The 16,174-nt window shown below is 56.4% G+C and overlaps 2 protein-coding genes across 3 annotated transcripts; one reads left to right on the top strand and one right to left on the bottom strand.

Annotated features, from left to right (window-relative positions):
• Positions 1–1,975: 1,975 nt before the first annotated feature.
• On the bottom strand, positions 1,976–9,442 carry SARM1 (sterile alpha and TIR motif containing 1). Its single transcript, XM_066333332.1, has 9 exons — positions 8,991–9,442; positions 5,683–6,301; positions 4,799–5,011; positions 4,584–4,675; positions 3,906–4,141; positions 3,719–3,812; positions 3,153–3,342; positions 2,925–3,046; positions 1,976–2,413 (listed from the first exon to the last, which is right to left on the bottom strand). The coding sequence occupies exons 1-9, from the start codon at positions 9,440–9,442 to the stop codon at positions 2,284–2,286; spliced, it is 2,148 nt and encodes a 715-aa protein (XP_066189429.1). The 3' UTR covers positions 1,976–2,283.
• A 1,183-nt stretch (positions 9,443–10,625) lies between these two features.
• On the top strand, positions 10,626–16,101 carry VTN (vitronectin). 2 transcript variants are annotated; one of them, XM_066333349.1, is made up of 9 exons: positions 10,626–10,841; positions 12,528–12,670; positions 13,127–13,246; positions 13,708–13,992; positions 14,099–14,238; positions 14,485–14,641; positions 14,751–14,900; positions 15,466–15,738; positions 15,917–16,101. In XM_066333349.1, the coding sequence occupies exons 2-9, from the start codon at positions 12,544–12,546 to the stop codon at positions 16,033–16,035; spliced, it is 1,371 nt and encodes a 456-aa protein (XP_066189446.1). In that variant the 5' UTR covers positions 10,626–10,841; positions 12,528–12,543; the 3' UTR covers positions 16,036–16,101. The 2 variants fall into 2 exon arrangements, with proteins under 2 accessions (XP_066189446.1, XP_066189445.1); XM_066333348.1 differs by having other exon boundaries at positions 12,523–12,670.
• Positions 16,102–16,174: the final 73 nt, after the last annotated feature.

Below are 16,174 nucleotides of genomic sequence, written 5' to 3'. Positions count from 1 at the left end.
TTGCAACAGTGGAGCCATGGGCTGGGGACAGCAGGCAGGGTCCCTGGGGGTGCAGTGCATCAGTCCATGCAGAGGTGGGTGGGAAGTGAGGGGGTCCTGCAGGGAATGGTGCTTGGGAATGTCAGTTCTGCTTCGTGGTGACAAGGGAAAGCAAGTGTGAAAAGCCTGCAGGGAGGGAAGCACGTGATACAGACAAAGAGGTGGGGATTTAGAGTAAAAACCAGATTTATTAATAATGCCTGATTGAATAAACACTTTTGACATGGCAGAGCAAAGGAATGAGGGAGGGTGAGGACAGAGGAATTAGTTTCCCTTGGACTGCTCCAGCTGAAAGGGGCTGGGTGTGGGATGTTTTACCAGAAGCAGGGCAAGTTCATTAAGGTGAGGATGATGGGGAAACAGGAGGAGTCATAGTCTGGGCAGCTGGAGCAGGAGATGGGATCTCGTTTCAGGTGAGACACCTGAGCTGTGGAGAACAAGTAAATCCCCACATTGAATGCTGGGTGAGGAGGCTGATTGCTACAGAGCTCCTGGGAAACAAGACACAATCATCTTACCAGGTATTATTGCAGGGAGAAAAATCCTTAGGACTGTTTGTGTGGGACTCCTTCAGTGCCCATGGAGGCCTTGACATTCAGTTGCTGAAGGCTTTTCCCTGAAGCAGCTCACAAGAGGCTTTTATCCTTTGGCAGATTCACCTTTGGGCTCATCTGCTGGCTTCTGGTTATTTAATCTGGAGATTAGATGGATTCTAATTCTGATGAACGCTGGGCAGACATGGCTATTAACCTTTCACTGGAGAGCAAAGATGCCATTAACTGTGAGCTGATAAGAACTATCCATAAAGCACCAGAATTAACTGATTATTTTCTTTGCCCCTGAAATATTCGTGGATCCAAGCCAAAAGAAAAAAGTGTTTGTGTTCCTGACGGTTAAAGCGGGGCTTCAGGGAGAGCCAGGAGGAGGACAAGGTGGCTGAGCCTCCTTTTTACTGCCTGAAAGGGTTGGGTTCTTCTTGAGCAGGGATAGCTGCTTCTGCAAGGTGATTCAGCAGGCTGGAGTGTGGAATGCAGGAATCTGTGTCAGGATGCCCATCGTTCCTCACCAGCAGTGCTGGCAGTAGGCACTGATGGTTCTGCTCCCAGCTGGAGCATCCTTTGCCAGCCCTTGGCATTAACTCCACTTTTTCTTGATGTTTTAAGGTGAGGAGCTGCAAAAAGCCCCAGTGGGTGTTGAGAAGAAGTCAATAGGAAGAAACAAGTGCCACTTGGAATTGCATCCAGCAGTGAGTAGGGACAACCCCAAGGAGCTCAGCCAGGGCTGTGGGGGTGTGGTGGTCAGCAGAGAGATTCACCAGCTCCTGCTGAAGGCACAGACCACGGGAGATCTGCTGTGGAGCAGGATAAAATACAGCCACAGTGTAGAACAACTCCACAAGCACAGCAATTAGCATCTTCCCTGCACGGATTTCAAGTTTTCCAGGGTCACAATCCAGCCTCCAGTGCCCTGAAAATACAGACCTGATACAGTGGTGAAGCTGAGACTTCAGATGAAGGGAAGGAGGGTATTTTAAAAGCACTTTATGCAGAGATCCTGCAGAAACTTCACATGGTCTAACCCCAAATTTCCACTGCCAGAGTTAAGAGCACACAGTGGTTTTGCAGCACTGCAAGGTGGAAGTTTTTTGAGGAGGGAAGGAGCTCTTGTGATAAAGGGACATTGCTGGGAAAGATAAAGCACTTCAGAAGGCCCCTGTGGGTTATCTTTCCCAAACACAAAGATTTTGTTAGGGCTTAGTTTTTATTTGCCCTTTCCTGCTCTCAGTTTCTGACCACAAGGATATTCCTGGGGCACACGGCAGAGCCACACATTCCTCTGAATTGCTCTTCTCTCCCCTGTGTCCTCTTGAGATGGATTCTCAACACTTCTCCAATTTTCAATCCTCCAAAGATTCTTCCTCTCTGGACGTGTTTTTGGGGGAAGCTGCAGTTGCTTGTGGGGGTCTGGATGGTGCCAGTCTCCCTCACACCCATGCATGTCCTGCCACCCCACAGGAGGATGTGGAAGACACATAATCCATCCCAGAGTCCAGCCTGGCTTGGCTCCCCAGGCGCTGTGGGAGTGAGTGCTGGCCTCTGGGGGCCAGGGGCTTGTATTTGGAGGGTAAGGAGGGAGTTAAGAGCCACGGGTTTTCTCTCAAAGATGGGAAAAAGTCAGGAGGGATAAATTTGGACCCACACAAAAAGGGGTCACCTGGGAGTCTCTGAGGCTGCTGTCCTGGTTCTAGCTCTGCCCCAGGGAGTGCAAACAGTCCAGCCCGTTCTCTGACCCAGCCGAGGAGTCCCGGGAGGAGCGGCCCTGGAGGAAGCGGATGATTTTGTCAATCGTGGCCTCCTGGTACTCGTGGGACCACCTGTATTCGAGGGGAAAAACATGATGTTTACTTTTTCTGTTGTGTGTGGGGTGTCACAGGATAGCTCAGTTCATTTGGGCCAGGAGCCAGAGACCCCTTTCCTCCAGCCCAGCTCTCCAGGAGCCCCCTTTTCCCCACAGATGCTGCAGAATGCCCTGCCAGGCTGGGACGCACAAAGGGAAAGCAGAGGGGGAAAGAAACCCAGGTGAGCTGTAAAACCTGCCAGCATCAACTCCTGCTGAGGATGGGAGTCCTCCCAGCAGTGACCCCTCTCACCCTGACCCCTCTGACCCGGAGGAGTCCTAGCACAATGCCAGCAGCTGGGATGTGGTGAGAACCTTTGTCCCTGCATGTTCTGGGGCACCTGGAGTGACTCAGTGACCCTCTGACGTATTCTGCCTCCCTCATCTGTTTGCCCCAACGTCCTTGGGTTCTTTGCTCCAAAGCTCCTTATGCAACTTGATCTCCCCAGGTGTCAAGGAACCCCATGGCACAGGTGGCTGTTACCTACATGATACCATTAAATTTCAGGACAGCCCTCATGTCCTTGGGCAGGGTTTCTGGGTCCGGCCACTCAAAATGGTCTGTGACAGGTACAATGTTCTTTCCAGAGTTCAGGGCTGTCACAATCTCCTGCAGGAACACAACACGGAAGTGCTCATGGCCTGTATCATCCCCTCACCACCTCCCTCCAAGTCCAATATCCACACAGCTCCCACCATCTGGTGGTATCTCTTACCTTGTGTACCCAGTCCTTGCACTCGGGGTCCTCCATGCATTTATCCAGTGCATTTGGTGAGAGGACCAGCACAAAATTCCGGGCACTCAGGACGCTCTGGATCAGCTTATCTTCAAACTTCCCTGCCTCCAGCTTCTCCACGTCGATGAACACGCTGAAACCATGGAGCTGCAGGTGGACCTTCAGCAGGCTGGTGGCAAGAGGACAGCACCATGAGGAGAGGTTTTGTTTGCTGTCTCACCACATTGGCTGAGACATGGTGAGACAGGAGCAGGGAATAAGATGCCAGCTCCAGCCCAGCTGCCTGGGTACGTGCAGAGAACACAAGGAGCTGATGTTGACTCCCTCCTGTGATCCCCTACAGCTCTAGGAGCGTGAGGAAAGGGTCAGTCAGTGCCAAAGTGGCGGTGACAGGACTAGGAATTGGCCTGTCCACTGTTATCATGTGTGCTGTCCCCATTTGCTCTGCAGCTTTTGGCAGCCACTCCCTCCTCCCCATTCCACATTTTCCCACAACTGACCACCCACCTTGCCCTCTGGGCCTCACTGTTCCCTGCAGGACTCACCTGGCCAGCTGCGAGCCGGTGCTCCTCCTGTAGCTGATGAACACATCGGTCCCATTGGACGTGGTTTGCAGCGTGATGGGGGAGTGAAGCGTTTCTAGACAGCACAAAACCACCAGAAATTAAAAACCCCACCCAACAGCTCATCCCAAACACCCTCCAACACCCTTCCCTCCCCGGGGAGGCTCACCCCTGGCCGCGGTGAGGATGCGGACGCGGTGGAAGCCGGTGTGGATGTGGCAGTCCTCCTGCAGCTGCTGCTCCGTCACCCGGTGCAGGAAGTTGCGGTCGATGCCGCAGGTGAGCAGGTTGTAGGTGTACTGCCGGAATTTGGGGTCGATGCCCCCCAGCCAGTCGGCCAGGTTGCTGCGGTCACAGGTGGAGTAGTTGGCGAAGGTCTTGAGCTCTGTCAGCTCCCGGAAAAACCTGGTGGAGGGGCAGATGGAGCACTTAGAGACATGGTGCCACATCTTTTACCTGCTCGGGAGGGAGTGCAGCTCCCAGGGTGAAGGATGAGCTCCAGGAACAGGAAACAAAGGAACAGCTTTGTGGAAGTGCTGGTCCTCGAGGCACTGAGGTGTGAGGAGCTCAGCTAAGGGTAAGTTCCCACCTTTCTGGGTGACCTCCGTGATCCCACCTGCCCTGGGCCATAGGTGATCTTTCCCCCAGCCACACCTCTGCTGTGCAGTGCTCCCATTACAGAAATCTCTCTGGGACTGCAAAAAGTGCAGTGGAAAAGCCCTGGCAATCCAGGTTTTGCATTTGTAGGATCTCCATTCTGTTTTTGCAAGGAGAGAAAGGCAGAGACCTTGTCCCTGACTCTGCCACTGTGGTGATAGTCCTGAGGGAGCCCTGGTGGTGGTCCTACCTCTTCCTAGTGATGCTGGAGTCCATCCCCAAATCCTTCTGCAGCTCCTGCTCTGTCAGCCTCAGGAGAATGTCCCCATCCACCTGGTGATCCTGCCAAGAGAAATCCAGGCTGGAGAGGTCCCAGGAAAATCTGGGTGAGACTCTTACACCTCTGCTGCAAGATGGGGCAGAAGTGTCCACCCACGTGTCCCTCCTCCCAGCACAAAGCCCTACCAGGAATCTCTGGCAGTATTTGTTGAATCCAATCTGCTGCAGCCAGGTCTGCACCTCGCAGGACTTCCAGCTGGGAACAGTGGGCAGGATGCGCCGAGGAACCTCCTCCCCTATCATGCGCAGCACCTTTTTGGCCAGGGAGGAGGTGGTGCTGCTGGTGGAGTAGCACACAATCCTCTTCAGGCTCTGTGTGGCCCCGATCTCACTGAAAATCTGGGGACACCAAGGGAGGATATGTCACTTTGCTTCCCCTCATCCTCTTCCCAATAAGTTGTGCCGGGCCAGGCCAGGACCTGTTGAAATTCTGGAAACTGAGAATTTCAGGCCTTCTGTTGTGGGTGTGTAGTTTGAATAGTATTGTGTGATCTCACAGGGTGAAAAACTTAGGATTTTAGTATATAGTGATGTATGGGGCAAGATGGAGGACTTGGGCGTTGTCTGAGTCTTTCTTCTTCACCTTCTTTTTCATGGGATTGGGTGGTTTCTGTAATTGGGTGAAAAAGGTCTGCATTGTGGGCCTTGGGTGGTCATTATAGGGTCAGAAATATAAATAATATAGGCGTCACCTTGTTATTGGGTAATCAGCACTTAAATAACCTTGGAAAGAGTTAGAGGTACTCCCTTTTACCTTTCGTTTCTCTAACTTGCTAGTTAGAGCTCAAGGCTCGTGAGTCTGTACATAGATAAGAAATAATAAACTCCGGGTCTGAACATGAACTTTGACTCCCATGTATTAATCCCAATCCTGGTGGGGAAAAAGAAGCCATGAGGACCAAGGTGTTTGGTGGTCAAAAGACGTTTTGGTGAGCAAAAGACACCCAGATGCAGCTGTGCCACCCCTTCCCTTTGCCACCAACCTTCCTCCAGGCCAACCTACCCTTTACCTGTGTTTTCTTCTGCCTGGCTTTGATGGCAGCCTCGGTGCAGAGGTAGAAGGCGGCGATGCACTGTGCTTCCAGCCGGGAGCTGTCCAGCAGGGGCACCAGGCGCTGCAGGTCCTGCGCCGTCCTCCCCTGGATGTTGTCACTGCTGCCCAGCATCTCCCGGGCGAACTGCTCGGGGTCCAGCGAGGCGATGAAAGGCTCCACCAGAGCCAGCGTCCCCGAGCGCTCCACCTCCTTCTCGATCTCCTTGTTGGTGGCCAGCACCGCCACGGCCAGGCAGGCGTGCAGCCGGATCAGCTCGTCCTCTTTGGAGAAAGCCAGAGGGAAGAGCCACTCTGCTGCCTTCTTCTCGATCATCAGGCGCTGGTTGGCCTGGCCCCCGTACATGGCGCAGTTGGCCAAGGCCATGGCGCAGTGGCGCAGCACCGCAGGGTCCGTCCAGCGGCACCAGTACAGGATGGTGTCCAGGCCTCCGTCGGAGATGAGCTGGAAGCAGGTCTCCTCCGTGTGTTTGAACATGTGCTCCAGGATCCCAGAGATGCTCTGAGCCAGCTGGGGCACGTCCCGCTCCTTGGATAAGTTCAGGATTACGCCCAGACCGACCCGAGCGATGCGGTCCCTGCGGGAAGGAGAGGCAGGTGAGGGGCACAGATGGACCCTGAACAGTGACTGGTGTGGCCCATGTCTTGGTGACGTTTATCCCAGGACAGACAGATGTTTCCCTGTAGGACACAGCTGCCAGATGTGCAGTGCAGCAAGATGCAACAGGCTGGTGCTGGAGGAGGAGAGGTGGTGGATTCACCATCTCTGGATGTGTTTAAGAAAAGACTGGATGTGGCACTTGGTGCCATGGTTTAGTTAAGGTTAGGGTTGGGTTAGACTTGATGATTGTGGAGGTCTCTTCCAACCCAGTGATTCTGATTTTGATTCTGATTCTGATTCTGATTCTGAACCTGTCTGGGTCCAGTGGAAAAACTTGTGATGGGATGCACAGCCCAGGGCCCCACACTGGATGCTCTCTTGCTCAAGGTAGGATTTTCATAGCAATTAACAAGCAGGGTAGGTTAATGCCAGGCTGGAAATGGATCTGGGCTAGCCTAGCTGTGGTGTGAAGCTGTTTTGTGTTTGGGAGTGAAACTTGTTTGTCCCCTAGGCACTGCAGTCAGTGCTGTCAGGACAGGGCTTTCACAGCTGGATGAGCAGCCAAGCAGCCCTGTCCACAAGCAGGACACAGGGGTCTGTCTGTCCTGGGATGGCAGCTGGAGGGAAGCTCTTTATTTCCTCACCCTGCAATCTTCTGGAAGAGGACAGCAAGAACCTGGGGTAGGTGGCCAAGGGCCACCAGCTGCTGCTTGGCCATGGCTGATCTTGGGAGGCCTGTGCTCAGACTGACACCTGAATGGGGCTGTGCCTTGAAAATGCAGCAAGGAAGGGGGAAATCAGGCTCACAGAATGATTTGGGTTGGAAGAGACCTGAAAACTCATCCAGTTCCAAGCCCCTGACATGGGCAGGGACACCTTCCACCAGACCAAGGTGCTCCAATCCCTGTCCAACCTGGCCTTGGACAGTTCCAGGGATGGGGCAGCCACAGCTTCTCTGGGCACCCTGTGCCAGGCCCTCCCCATGCTGTGAGATGAGCTCTTGGCTGTGCTCCCATGAGCTTTCCTGGGGTGGGTGGCAGCTCCATTCCTGTCCTCAGCAGTGGCCATTTGGTGCCGTGGTGGAGCTGCTCTGTCTGTGAGGCAGCACTAGCACAGGTAATCTGTGCCCTGCTGCTCATGAGGGCAGTGGCATGCTCCGTCCCCAGCCATGGTGGGGTGATGGCACGCCAGCCTCTGTGCTGGCAGGCAGGAAGAGCATTTCTGGGAAGCCTGTGACCCACAGGGCTCTCACTGACCTTGGGGTGGGTTTGACAGGAAACGTTGTGGAGAGCCCTGGGAAAAAAAAAATAGCCCTCAGCCTGGGTCTGGCTCTGAGCCCAGACTCAGCCGTGGAGCTGGATGACAAACACAGGTCCCCAATTCCCTGCAGCTGCAGATGGAGCCAGGACCTGTCCAGTTCCCAGCTAAACACCTCTGCTGCTGTGCACAGACTGGGAGAGTTCTGTAACTGAGAGGCTTGCACCCACAGGGGAGCCCCACACCTCTGTCATTGCTCAGAAGTTGTGGGAAGAACTTGGAATCCCATGGCTGCTCTAAGACCCTGGCCCACGAACTGCTCCTGGAGCCAAAACAACAACTCCAACAAATGCTTTCTCTTGCTAAGAAACTGATTGCTGAATGCAGACTGTGCCAGTGATGCTTCCTGGGATTAAATTCCACCCTAATGGGCTTTCCTGATTTAGCTGCTGCTTATTTTTGCCTGCCAGTGCATGAAGTGAGGCCCAGGCTGCGAGACCACAACCTTCCAGCAAGAGACATCCCCCAGGAAGACAAAGGAACTTTGGCCAGGCTCTCCCCACATTATTTGCAGAGCTCTGGCTGGGGCTGGATGGGTTGGGGTGCTCTGAAGGAGAGCAGAGGTGGCAGAGTGCATTTGGGGTGTTGGGAGGATGAGCTGGGAGTGGGTGCTGTGATTTAGATATGTGCACATGCACCTTTGTACACACAGACACATGCTCGGGCACACACTCCCACCCCACCCACGCTCTGACAGATATCTCAGCACCTCTCACCTGCTTGGGCAGCAGCACACACACCTGAACTAGGGCCTGAGGACTGCTGACCAGCTGAGCAGTCCTTATGGCTTCATTCCAGCCCTGGTCAGCAGAAGGAAGGCTCTAGAAGTGGCTTTGTCCTCCTCCTCCTGCTGCAGTTATGGCTAAAGGGGCGTCACATCTTGTCCTTTGGGTCAGATGCTCTGAGCCAGCCAAGCTGACTCAGCTCAGCCTGGCTGAGGGGGGCTCAGGAGGACACCCCAGTCCTCACCAGCATCCCTGAGCTGGGGCTGCTCCTCCTCCCTCCAGCTGTGGGGGAAGGGAGCAGCTCATGGTCATTGCCTGGGCCCTGTGCACAAGCACTGGGTGTGGGGGGGATCAGAGGGAGTTTGTGCACCCACAGCAGGGAAATTCGGGGGGTGTGGGTGGGATGGGTGAAGGTAGGTCAAGGCAGGTTGGATGGGGCTTGAAGGAACCTGATCTATGGAAGGTTACCCATGGCAGGGGCTTGGGATGAGGTTTTGGAGGTCCCTTTGAGCACAGACCAGGGTTTGAACCCAAACCCCGCGGGTCTGGGAGCTGGCAGTGCCCCAGAATGGGGTGGTGGGTCGGGCTGTGCCCAGCAGGGCGAGGGGCTCTTCGCACACTCACCTGTTTTCAGCCACCAGGATCTGCTCCAGGAGTTTTCCTGCCTGGCACTTGGTCTCCATCTCGGCCGTGTAGAGCAGGTTGAGCAGCAGGTCCAGGCCTCCCTCGAGGCGGATCACATCGCACAGCACCTTGGCCACGTCCCTCCCCACGGCGGGCATCCCCCAGGCCTCCTCCACCAGGCGGAACACCTCGGAGAGAGCCGCCCGCAGCCCCTCGGGGCTGGCCGCCCGCGTGGCGTGGGCGATGGCCCGGCGGAGCACGGGCAGGACCCGCTCCAGCGCCTCCCGCACCTCGGTGCCCACCCCGGGGGAGACCCCGCCGTGCTCTCGGGCGCTGCCCCCGCTCGCCCAGCCGCCCGCCCGGCTCACACACTCGGGCACCGCCAGCCTCTCCGCGCTCGCCATGGCCAGGGACCGGCCCAGGGTGTGCAGCGACAGGAGCAGGGCGAGCATCGGCGGCTGCTACCGCAGCATCCCCCGCCGCCGCCCCCGCAGGGACCCCCCGCTCCCGAGGGGACGCGGGTGGCCGGCTGGCGGGGACGGGAGGGGGGATGCGTCCCGCTGCCCCCTCTGCCCTGTCGGGATGCGGAGCTGGATGAGGAGCGGGATCCGCCTTCCCCGAGCCGGGCTCAGCATCCCGGTCCCCGGGATTGATGTCACCGGGAGCAGGCGCCGCCTCTGCGAGGAGGGGCTCGGTGCCGGCAGCTGCAGCCCCTTCCCGCCGCTGATCCCCCCAGAGCCCTCCTGCCACCTGCCCGGAAAGGACTGAACAGAAGCGTGGATGTGGCACTTGGGGACATGCTTTAGTGCTGGGCTTGGTGGTGCCGGGATAATGGGCTTTTCCAACCTAAATTTTATGATTCTGTGATTGTGGCCTTTTAGTGCCTTTAAATAAGGCTCATAAAATAAAAAAAAAAAAAAGGAAAGCGACTTTTTATACGAAGAGATATACGACAGGACAAAGGGGAACCGTTTTAAAATAAAAGATGAAAGATTTAATTTAGATACTAGGAGAAAATTTTACTTTTGAAGTACCCGTTCAGGGAAGCGTGAATGTCTCAACCCTGAAGGTGTCCAAGGCCAGGTTAACGGGGCTTGGAGCAACCTGGTCTAATGGAACGTGACAGTATTTGGAACTAGACAGTGTTTCATTTCCAACCCAAACCATTCTATTGCACAGCCCTCCCTGTCCAGCCTGAGCTGGGGCTTGTCCTGCTGTCCTCACGGCCCACATCCCCCCACTGTGCCCGAGCTGCTGCTGCGGTGTCACTTCCACGGCAGGCAGGGAATGGAATCACCCCCAGGCTGATTTTACAGGACATCTCTTCAGGACCCTGTGTGACCAGCGAGGGGGCACAGGGTGGAGGTGAAGGGGACCAGGCACCGTGGTGGTCACGGTGAGGCTGTGACCACCCTGGCACAGCGCTTTGAACCCGTTTTGTATCAGCAGGGGGACAAATACCCATTGCTGGGTGGAAATTCAGAGCAGCTCTTCTGGGTGGGCTCGGGATTTGCATGATAAAAGAAAGAGCAGAGGCAGCCTGGGCCTCTTTTATTTTCGTTTTTTCCAGGCCAGACGTGCTCAGGGCAGAAATGCTTAAATGCTTTGGGCATTTCTCGGATGTGCTGGGAGGAGCAACTTAAATCCTTGACTCCAAAACCAGGTTGTTGCCAGGTCAGCCTGCGACTTAAATTCGAGTTGATGTTTGGATGTGACAGAGTCGCTCTTAATCCTCTCTGAATCCACTACGGAGGGACAGACAGAGGAAAGGGACATCATCCCACAAGGAAGGACGGCAAACAAGGCACCCCGAGCAGCGCAAAACTGCGGGACAGGCTCGGCACAGAACCGGTAAGGATTTTCCGGATAAATTATTATTAATCAAGGGTAAACGTAAAGGCTGTTGCAGTGTAGAGCAGCAGAGGGTTTGCTGCCCGAGGACAGCAGAATTCAAACCATTCTCTTAGGCTTGTCCTGACTAGCCCAGAGAGCTGAGCTTTGCTTTGCTTTTAATTTTGCTTTGCTTTGCTTTTTGGGAGAGATTTCAGACCCAGCAGCCTGGGCTCTGGAACTGCAGAGGCTCCCAGCATTATCCTGGGGATCAGCCCCTTTTCCCGAATTCTCCTCACTGCCTGTGCTCTCCTCGGCTGCAGGAGCTCCCCGGGGCCCCTTTTTCCAACCAACCCACCTCCTGGGATCTGCTCCTGGCAGGGAAGGGCTCGCTGAGCCTTCGTGGGTCTGTGGCTGGTGGTTGGGAGCCTGGAGCAGCAGGAGGGAGCTTTGTCTCAGCTGATCAGCCAAAGCAGCTCAGACAATGCCCAGCCCTTCTCCCCCAGAGCCTCCTGCAAGCCTGAACCGCCCCCGAGGTGTTGTCCCCCGGGACTGGTTCAGCGGGGATGGGGTGAAGCTATAGTGCAGCGCTGGGCTGGTGCTGGCACTTGGGGACAATGCCAGCCCTGCCATAGCTGAGGGCAGGGGACAAGGAGTGCGGTGAGGGCTGCAGGAGTTCTGCCGCAAAAACTCATGTCTGGTAGCTGCCCTCGGCCCCCCAGGGCTTCCAGGTGGAAATGCCAGTCTCAAAACCAAATAAAGTTCTTTCCAACAAGATGCCAGGAGCAGATGATTCTGGGAACTGCCTGTGTCTGATCTGACAGAGGAAAGACCCCTGGTGAGGTGGGCGCCCTGCTCGAGTTTCTCTCCCCCTAAATCTTGCATTACTTAAAGCCCAAAGCTGCACCACTCCTGCCCAAGGACTGGGGCAGATCCCAAGGAGCTCCTGTCCCAGCAGAGGCAGAAGAGGCAGGATTGCTGCAGCCTCATGTGCATTTGCTCCTTGCCCCGATTAAATAAACATCCCAGAGTTATCAGGATCTGCCAAAAGAGCTGAGTCGACATTAATTAGTAACTGAACAGATTGGTTGGAAAGGGATTGACGGGAACAAAATACACAGGCTTTTGTTTGCCTTCTGCAGTGAAAGCGCAGAGGGCTCCTGCCCCCGGCCACTCACCTCTGGCCTCTGGTCCCCACACAGAGAGGTGGCACCTGCCCCATGTCAAGCCACCCTGCCTTGGGGCTCCCCAGGACTGTTCCCAGCCTTGTCACTGAGAAAGCTGATATCCCAAGAATAAGCCCTCCAAAATGGTGATATTCTGGGCAAGCGTAGGCCTGAGGCTTTTCTCTTTGTCTTCTGAGCATCATTCCCCCGTCCTGTCTCATTTGGGTTTTTGTCTTTGCCAAGACCAGGCTGGGAAACAGCTGGTTGCTTTTACCCCATGAGGTATGTTATGAAATGAGTGTGGCAGGATCTCAAAACTGGTTCCTGACTCTGTCTTTTTGCTATCCCTCCCCACTCTCTGAACAATGCCCAACCTGCACCGGAGTGGGGAGGAGCTGCTTACAGGAGCTCATGGCAGCCCTGTCCCCCTCCAGACATACCCAGTCCAGTGTGGACTGTGGGGGAAGCTGGGTGGGAGATCATCTCTGCCCCTTTTCCCCTGTTCTGACCTTGGGCTGTTTGCTTTCTCCTGCCAGGGCAGGCTGAGCAAACAGTGGATGCTGGGGCTCTGCTGTGCTCCAGCCCGCACAGTCACAGGAGGGCTGTGCTCCCGGACACCCAGGATGAGGCTGCTCTTCCCTGCCCTCGTGCTGGTCCTGCTCGCCACCACCCATGCTGCAGAAGGTGAGCTTTAGCCAGCCAAGTCCTTGCCAGGTGCTTTGGGGATGGAGCAAGAGCAGGTCCTGGGCTGATGGAGGGGCTGGGCAGCCCGGGCAGGGTGGGGAGGGAGCCCTGGGAACATTGTCCCCTGCAGGATTGGGAGAAAACAAATGGGCAGCACATGGGTGTCAATGGTGCCTTGGCAAATCCCTGCCCATCTCACAGCTGGGCTGCCAGCATGGAGCTGGGCCCATGGCACAGCCCAATCCATGGCTCCCATCCCAGCAGGACCTGAGTGGGAACAGGGTAAGGAGCTGCTGTAGCCCCTGCTGGAGGAGTTGACCATGAACAGGGGGGGTTCCCCTAACCAGGACATGCCCAAGTTTGTTTTCCCCCATGGGGCTAGGCTGAGTGGGGAGGCATGGGTCCCACTGCCCCACTCTACATTACTCCTCCTGAGCTGTGGGGTGGCTTTTGCAGACTCCTGCGAGGGCCGCTGTGAAGAAGGCTTCGATGCAGGGCGCAAGTGCCAGTGTGACACCCTCTGTGTGTACTACCAGAGCTGCTGCAGCGACTACTCCACTGTCTGCAAAGCCAAAGGTACTGTCCCCATGGCCACCCTCCTGGGACAACGGGGTGGCTCTGGGTGATCCACACTGTGGGGTCTGTGCTGCATCAGCTCTGCACCCACCTGTGTCCACGGGGTGAAGTCAGCAGCAGGATTTGCTGCAGCCACATGGGGTTTTTGGGGGCTGGCTCATGGCCATCTGGAGAGTGGGATCTGTGCTAATTGGATAGTAGGAAAAATGTCTTCACTGAAAGGGTGTTCAGGCATTGGAATAGGCTGCCTAGGTGGAATGACCATCACTGTAAGTGCTCTAAAAAAAGTGTGCTTGTGGCACTTGAGGACACGGCTGGCAGTGCTGGGTTAAATTGGACTTGATGATCTTAGAGGGCTTTTCCAGCCTTAATGACTGCATGATTCTCTAAATGTCTATTGCCTGGGAGGGAGCATCTCCTGCACCCAAACCCAGTGGGAACCAACCTGCTCCCACCTGCAGTGACCCGGGGAGATGTCTTTGCCTTGCCGGAGGATGACTACCTGGACTACAACCTCACTGTCGAGTTTCCCACGGAGGAGGTGCCCGTGGCAGACCACACAGAGCTGCCCACACCCCCAGTGCAGGTGTACACCACACCAGAGAGCAAGCCAAACCCTGAGGAGACACTGCCAGAGCTGCCCAAACCCACCCCAGATGGGCCTGAGGAGCCTGAGGAGCTGTGCAGTGGGAAACCTTTCGATGCCTTCACTGACCTGAAGAACGGTTCCCTTTATGCTTTCCGAGGTACTTTGGGGTCCTTCCCCAGGGACATGGGACATGCTGCCATGCTGTCACCCTGTGCTGGTGTTTGCAGTCCCTCCTGCTGCCCCTACCTCTCCTCTCTCCCCAGGGAAGTATTTCTATGAGCTGGACAGGACCAGTGTGAGGCCGGGCTACCCCAAGCTCATCAGTGAAGTCTGGGGCATCGAGGGCCCCATCGACGCAGCCTTCACACGCATCAACTGCCAGGGCAAGACTTACCTCTTCAAGGTGGGCTGCAGAGCTGGGGGTACTCCCAGGGTGGCCAGCACAGCCCCTCAACCCACCCTATATCCCCTTCTGGCACCTTCCATGCACCCAGGCACATGGTGGTTGCCCAGATCCCTGTGGTTTTTCTGGGACCCCAAGCAACCACAGCCTCATGACGAGGTTCCCCAGCATCCCTCTGCTGTTCCTGGCAGACCCGTGGCTGGGGGATGTTGCACCTGTAACCCCTCTCTGTCCCTCACCCCCCAGGGCACCCAGTACTGGCGCTTTGATGACGGAGTCCTGGACCCTGGGTACCCCCGGGACATCTCCGAGGGCTTTGAGGGCATCCCCGACAACGTGGATGCAGCGTTCGCCCTCCCTGCCCACAGCTACCACGGCAATGAGAGAGTCTACTTCTTCAAAGGTAAGGGGGGCAGCTCCCCTGCTCCTGGCAGAGCCTGGCACCACTGGGCACAGGCTGGACACCCCTCCAGTGTCTGTCACCCGCTAACACCCTGCTCATCCTCTCCTAGACAAGTACTACTGGTCCTATGACTTTGCCCAGCAGCCCACGCAGGCCGACTGTGAGAAGTCCTCCCCCTCCACGGTGTTCAAGCACTATGCCTTCATGAACAGGGACAGCTGGGAGGATGTTTTCCAGATCCTCTTTGGCAGCAGGATGCGTAAGGGCTGGGCCAGCCCCGGGGTGGGAAGGGCTGGCAGGTCCCAGCAGCGGGCACTGACAGGGCACAAGGAATGCAGACATGCAGGGAGGAGGGAGCAATGTGATGGAGGGAGCCATCACATCCTGCCCAGGCCATGCACAGGAAACCCCCCAGGCCACAGCTGCACCTGCCACAGCATCTCAAATCCCACCCTCACAGCCCTTATGTCCCACATTACCAAACCCATCACCAGCTGCCTCACACCATGGTGTCACTGCTGGGGACTGTTTATTATCACCGGAGCTGGAGATGCCACAGGAAAATCTTAGCCCTGGGCAGGGGGAATGAAAGAGAGGAGGAGAAGGGGGCTCAGCAGCACAAGGCTGATTCCAGCCAAGGGGGTGGGGGGCTGCTCTTGCCTCTGCCTGGCCTGTGTCACTGTCACACATCCCATCCAGGCTGGGATCCTTTGAAGCATTCCTGTGGGTCTCGGAGCTGGTTCTGGGGACTGTCTGTAGGGTTGTGGGCTCAGCTCACCCCGCACACTGATGCCCCTCTCACTCACCCTCTGCTCCTTTCCCAGCTGGGGCGAACGGGCCGTGGTACATCAGCCGGGACTGGCGGGGGGTGCCCAGCCGGCTGGACGCTGCCATGGCCGGCCGGATCTACGTGGCCTCCCAGCAGCCCCGCAGGAGGAAGTCTCGCCGCCAGCGCAAGAGGTACAACCACCACCGCTCGCTGAATTTGGGATTCTGGAGCTGGCTGCAAAATGACCCCGACTCAGCAGGTGTTGAGAGCGATGGGCTGTCGGGCTCCAACTGCGAGATGCTCCAGAGTGTCTATTTCTTTGTAGGAGGTGAGTCTGGTCTGGCAGGATTTGGGAACGATGTAAGACCAAGGCTGCCTGGGCGTGGGGAGGGCTCCTCTCTGCAGTGTCTCGGGGCTCTGGGATGCAGTGGGAAGGTGCTGGCAGAGAGGGCTGGCAGCTCCTCAGAGCAGGGGACAGTCCTGACGGCCATGTCCCCTTCCCCCAGACAAGTACTACCGTGTCAACCTGCGCAGCAAGCGCGTGGACCTGGTGCGGCCACGCTATCCCCGCTCCATCGCCCAGTACTGGCTGGACTGCCCCCAGCCCGGGGAGGAGAGCACCTGATGGGATCCCTGGAGCCACCAGCAGCACAGCCCCAGCTAGACAGAAATAAACTGTGAGAGCCACGCAGGCTGGAGAGCTCTGTCCGTCCATCCATCCAACCGTCGGTGCCATGGTTTGCGCAGTCCTTGCAGTCCAAGAT

Source organism: Sylvia atricapilla, chromosome 20 (assembly GCF_009819655.1).
Source record: "Sylvia atricapilla isolate bSylAtr1 chromosome 20, bSylAtr1.pri, whole genome shotgun sequence".
Lineage (NCBI taxonomy): Eukaryota > Metazoa > Chordata > Aves > Passeriformes > Sylviidae > Sylvia > Sylvia atricapilla.
Note: the sequence above shows the minus strand (reverse complement) of the source record. Positions and strands in the feature narration are given on the sequence as shown.

Coding starts and splice junctions, on each gene's coding strand:
- SARM1 (XM_066333332.1), bottom strand. CDS start 9,442: ATGCTCGCCCTGCTCCTGTCGCTGCACACCCTGGGCCGGTCCCTGGCC. Junction 3,047..3,152: donor GCAAGGACTGGGTACACAAG/GTAAGAGATACC, acceptor GTGTTCCTGCAG/GAGATTGTGACAGCCCTGAA. Junction 2,414..2,924: donor CTGAAATTTAATGGTATCAT/GTAGGTAACAGC, acceptor CCTCGAATACAG/GTGGTCCCACGAGTACCAGG.
- VTN (XM_066333349.1), top strand. CDS start 12,544: ATGCTGGGGCTCTGCTGTGCTCCAGCCCGCACAGTCACAGGAGGGCTG. Junction 13,247..13,707: donor CACTGTCTGCAAAGCCAAAG/GTACTGTCCCCA, acceptor TCCCACCTGCAG/TGACCCGGGGAGATGTCTTT. Junction 14,901..15,465: donor CCTCTTTGGCAGCAGGATGC/GTAAGGGCTGGG, acceptor CTCCTTTCCCAG/CTGGGGCGAACGGGCCGTGG.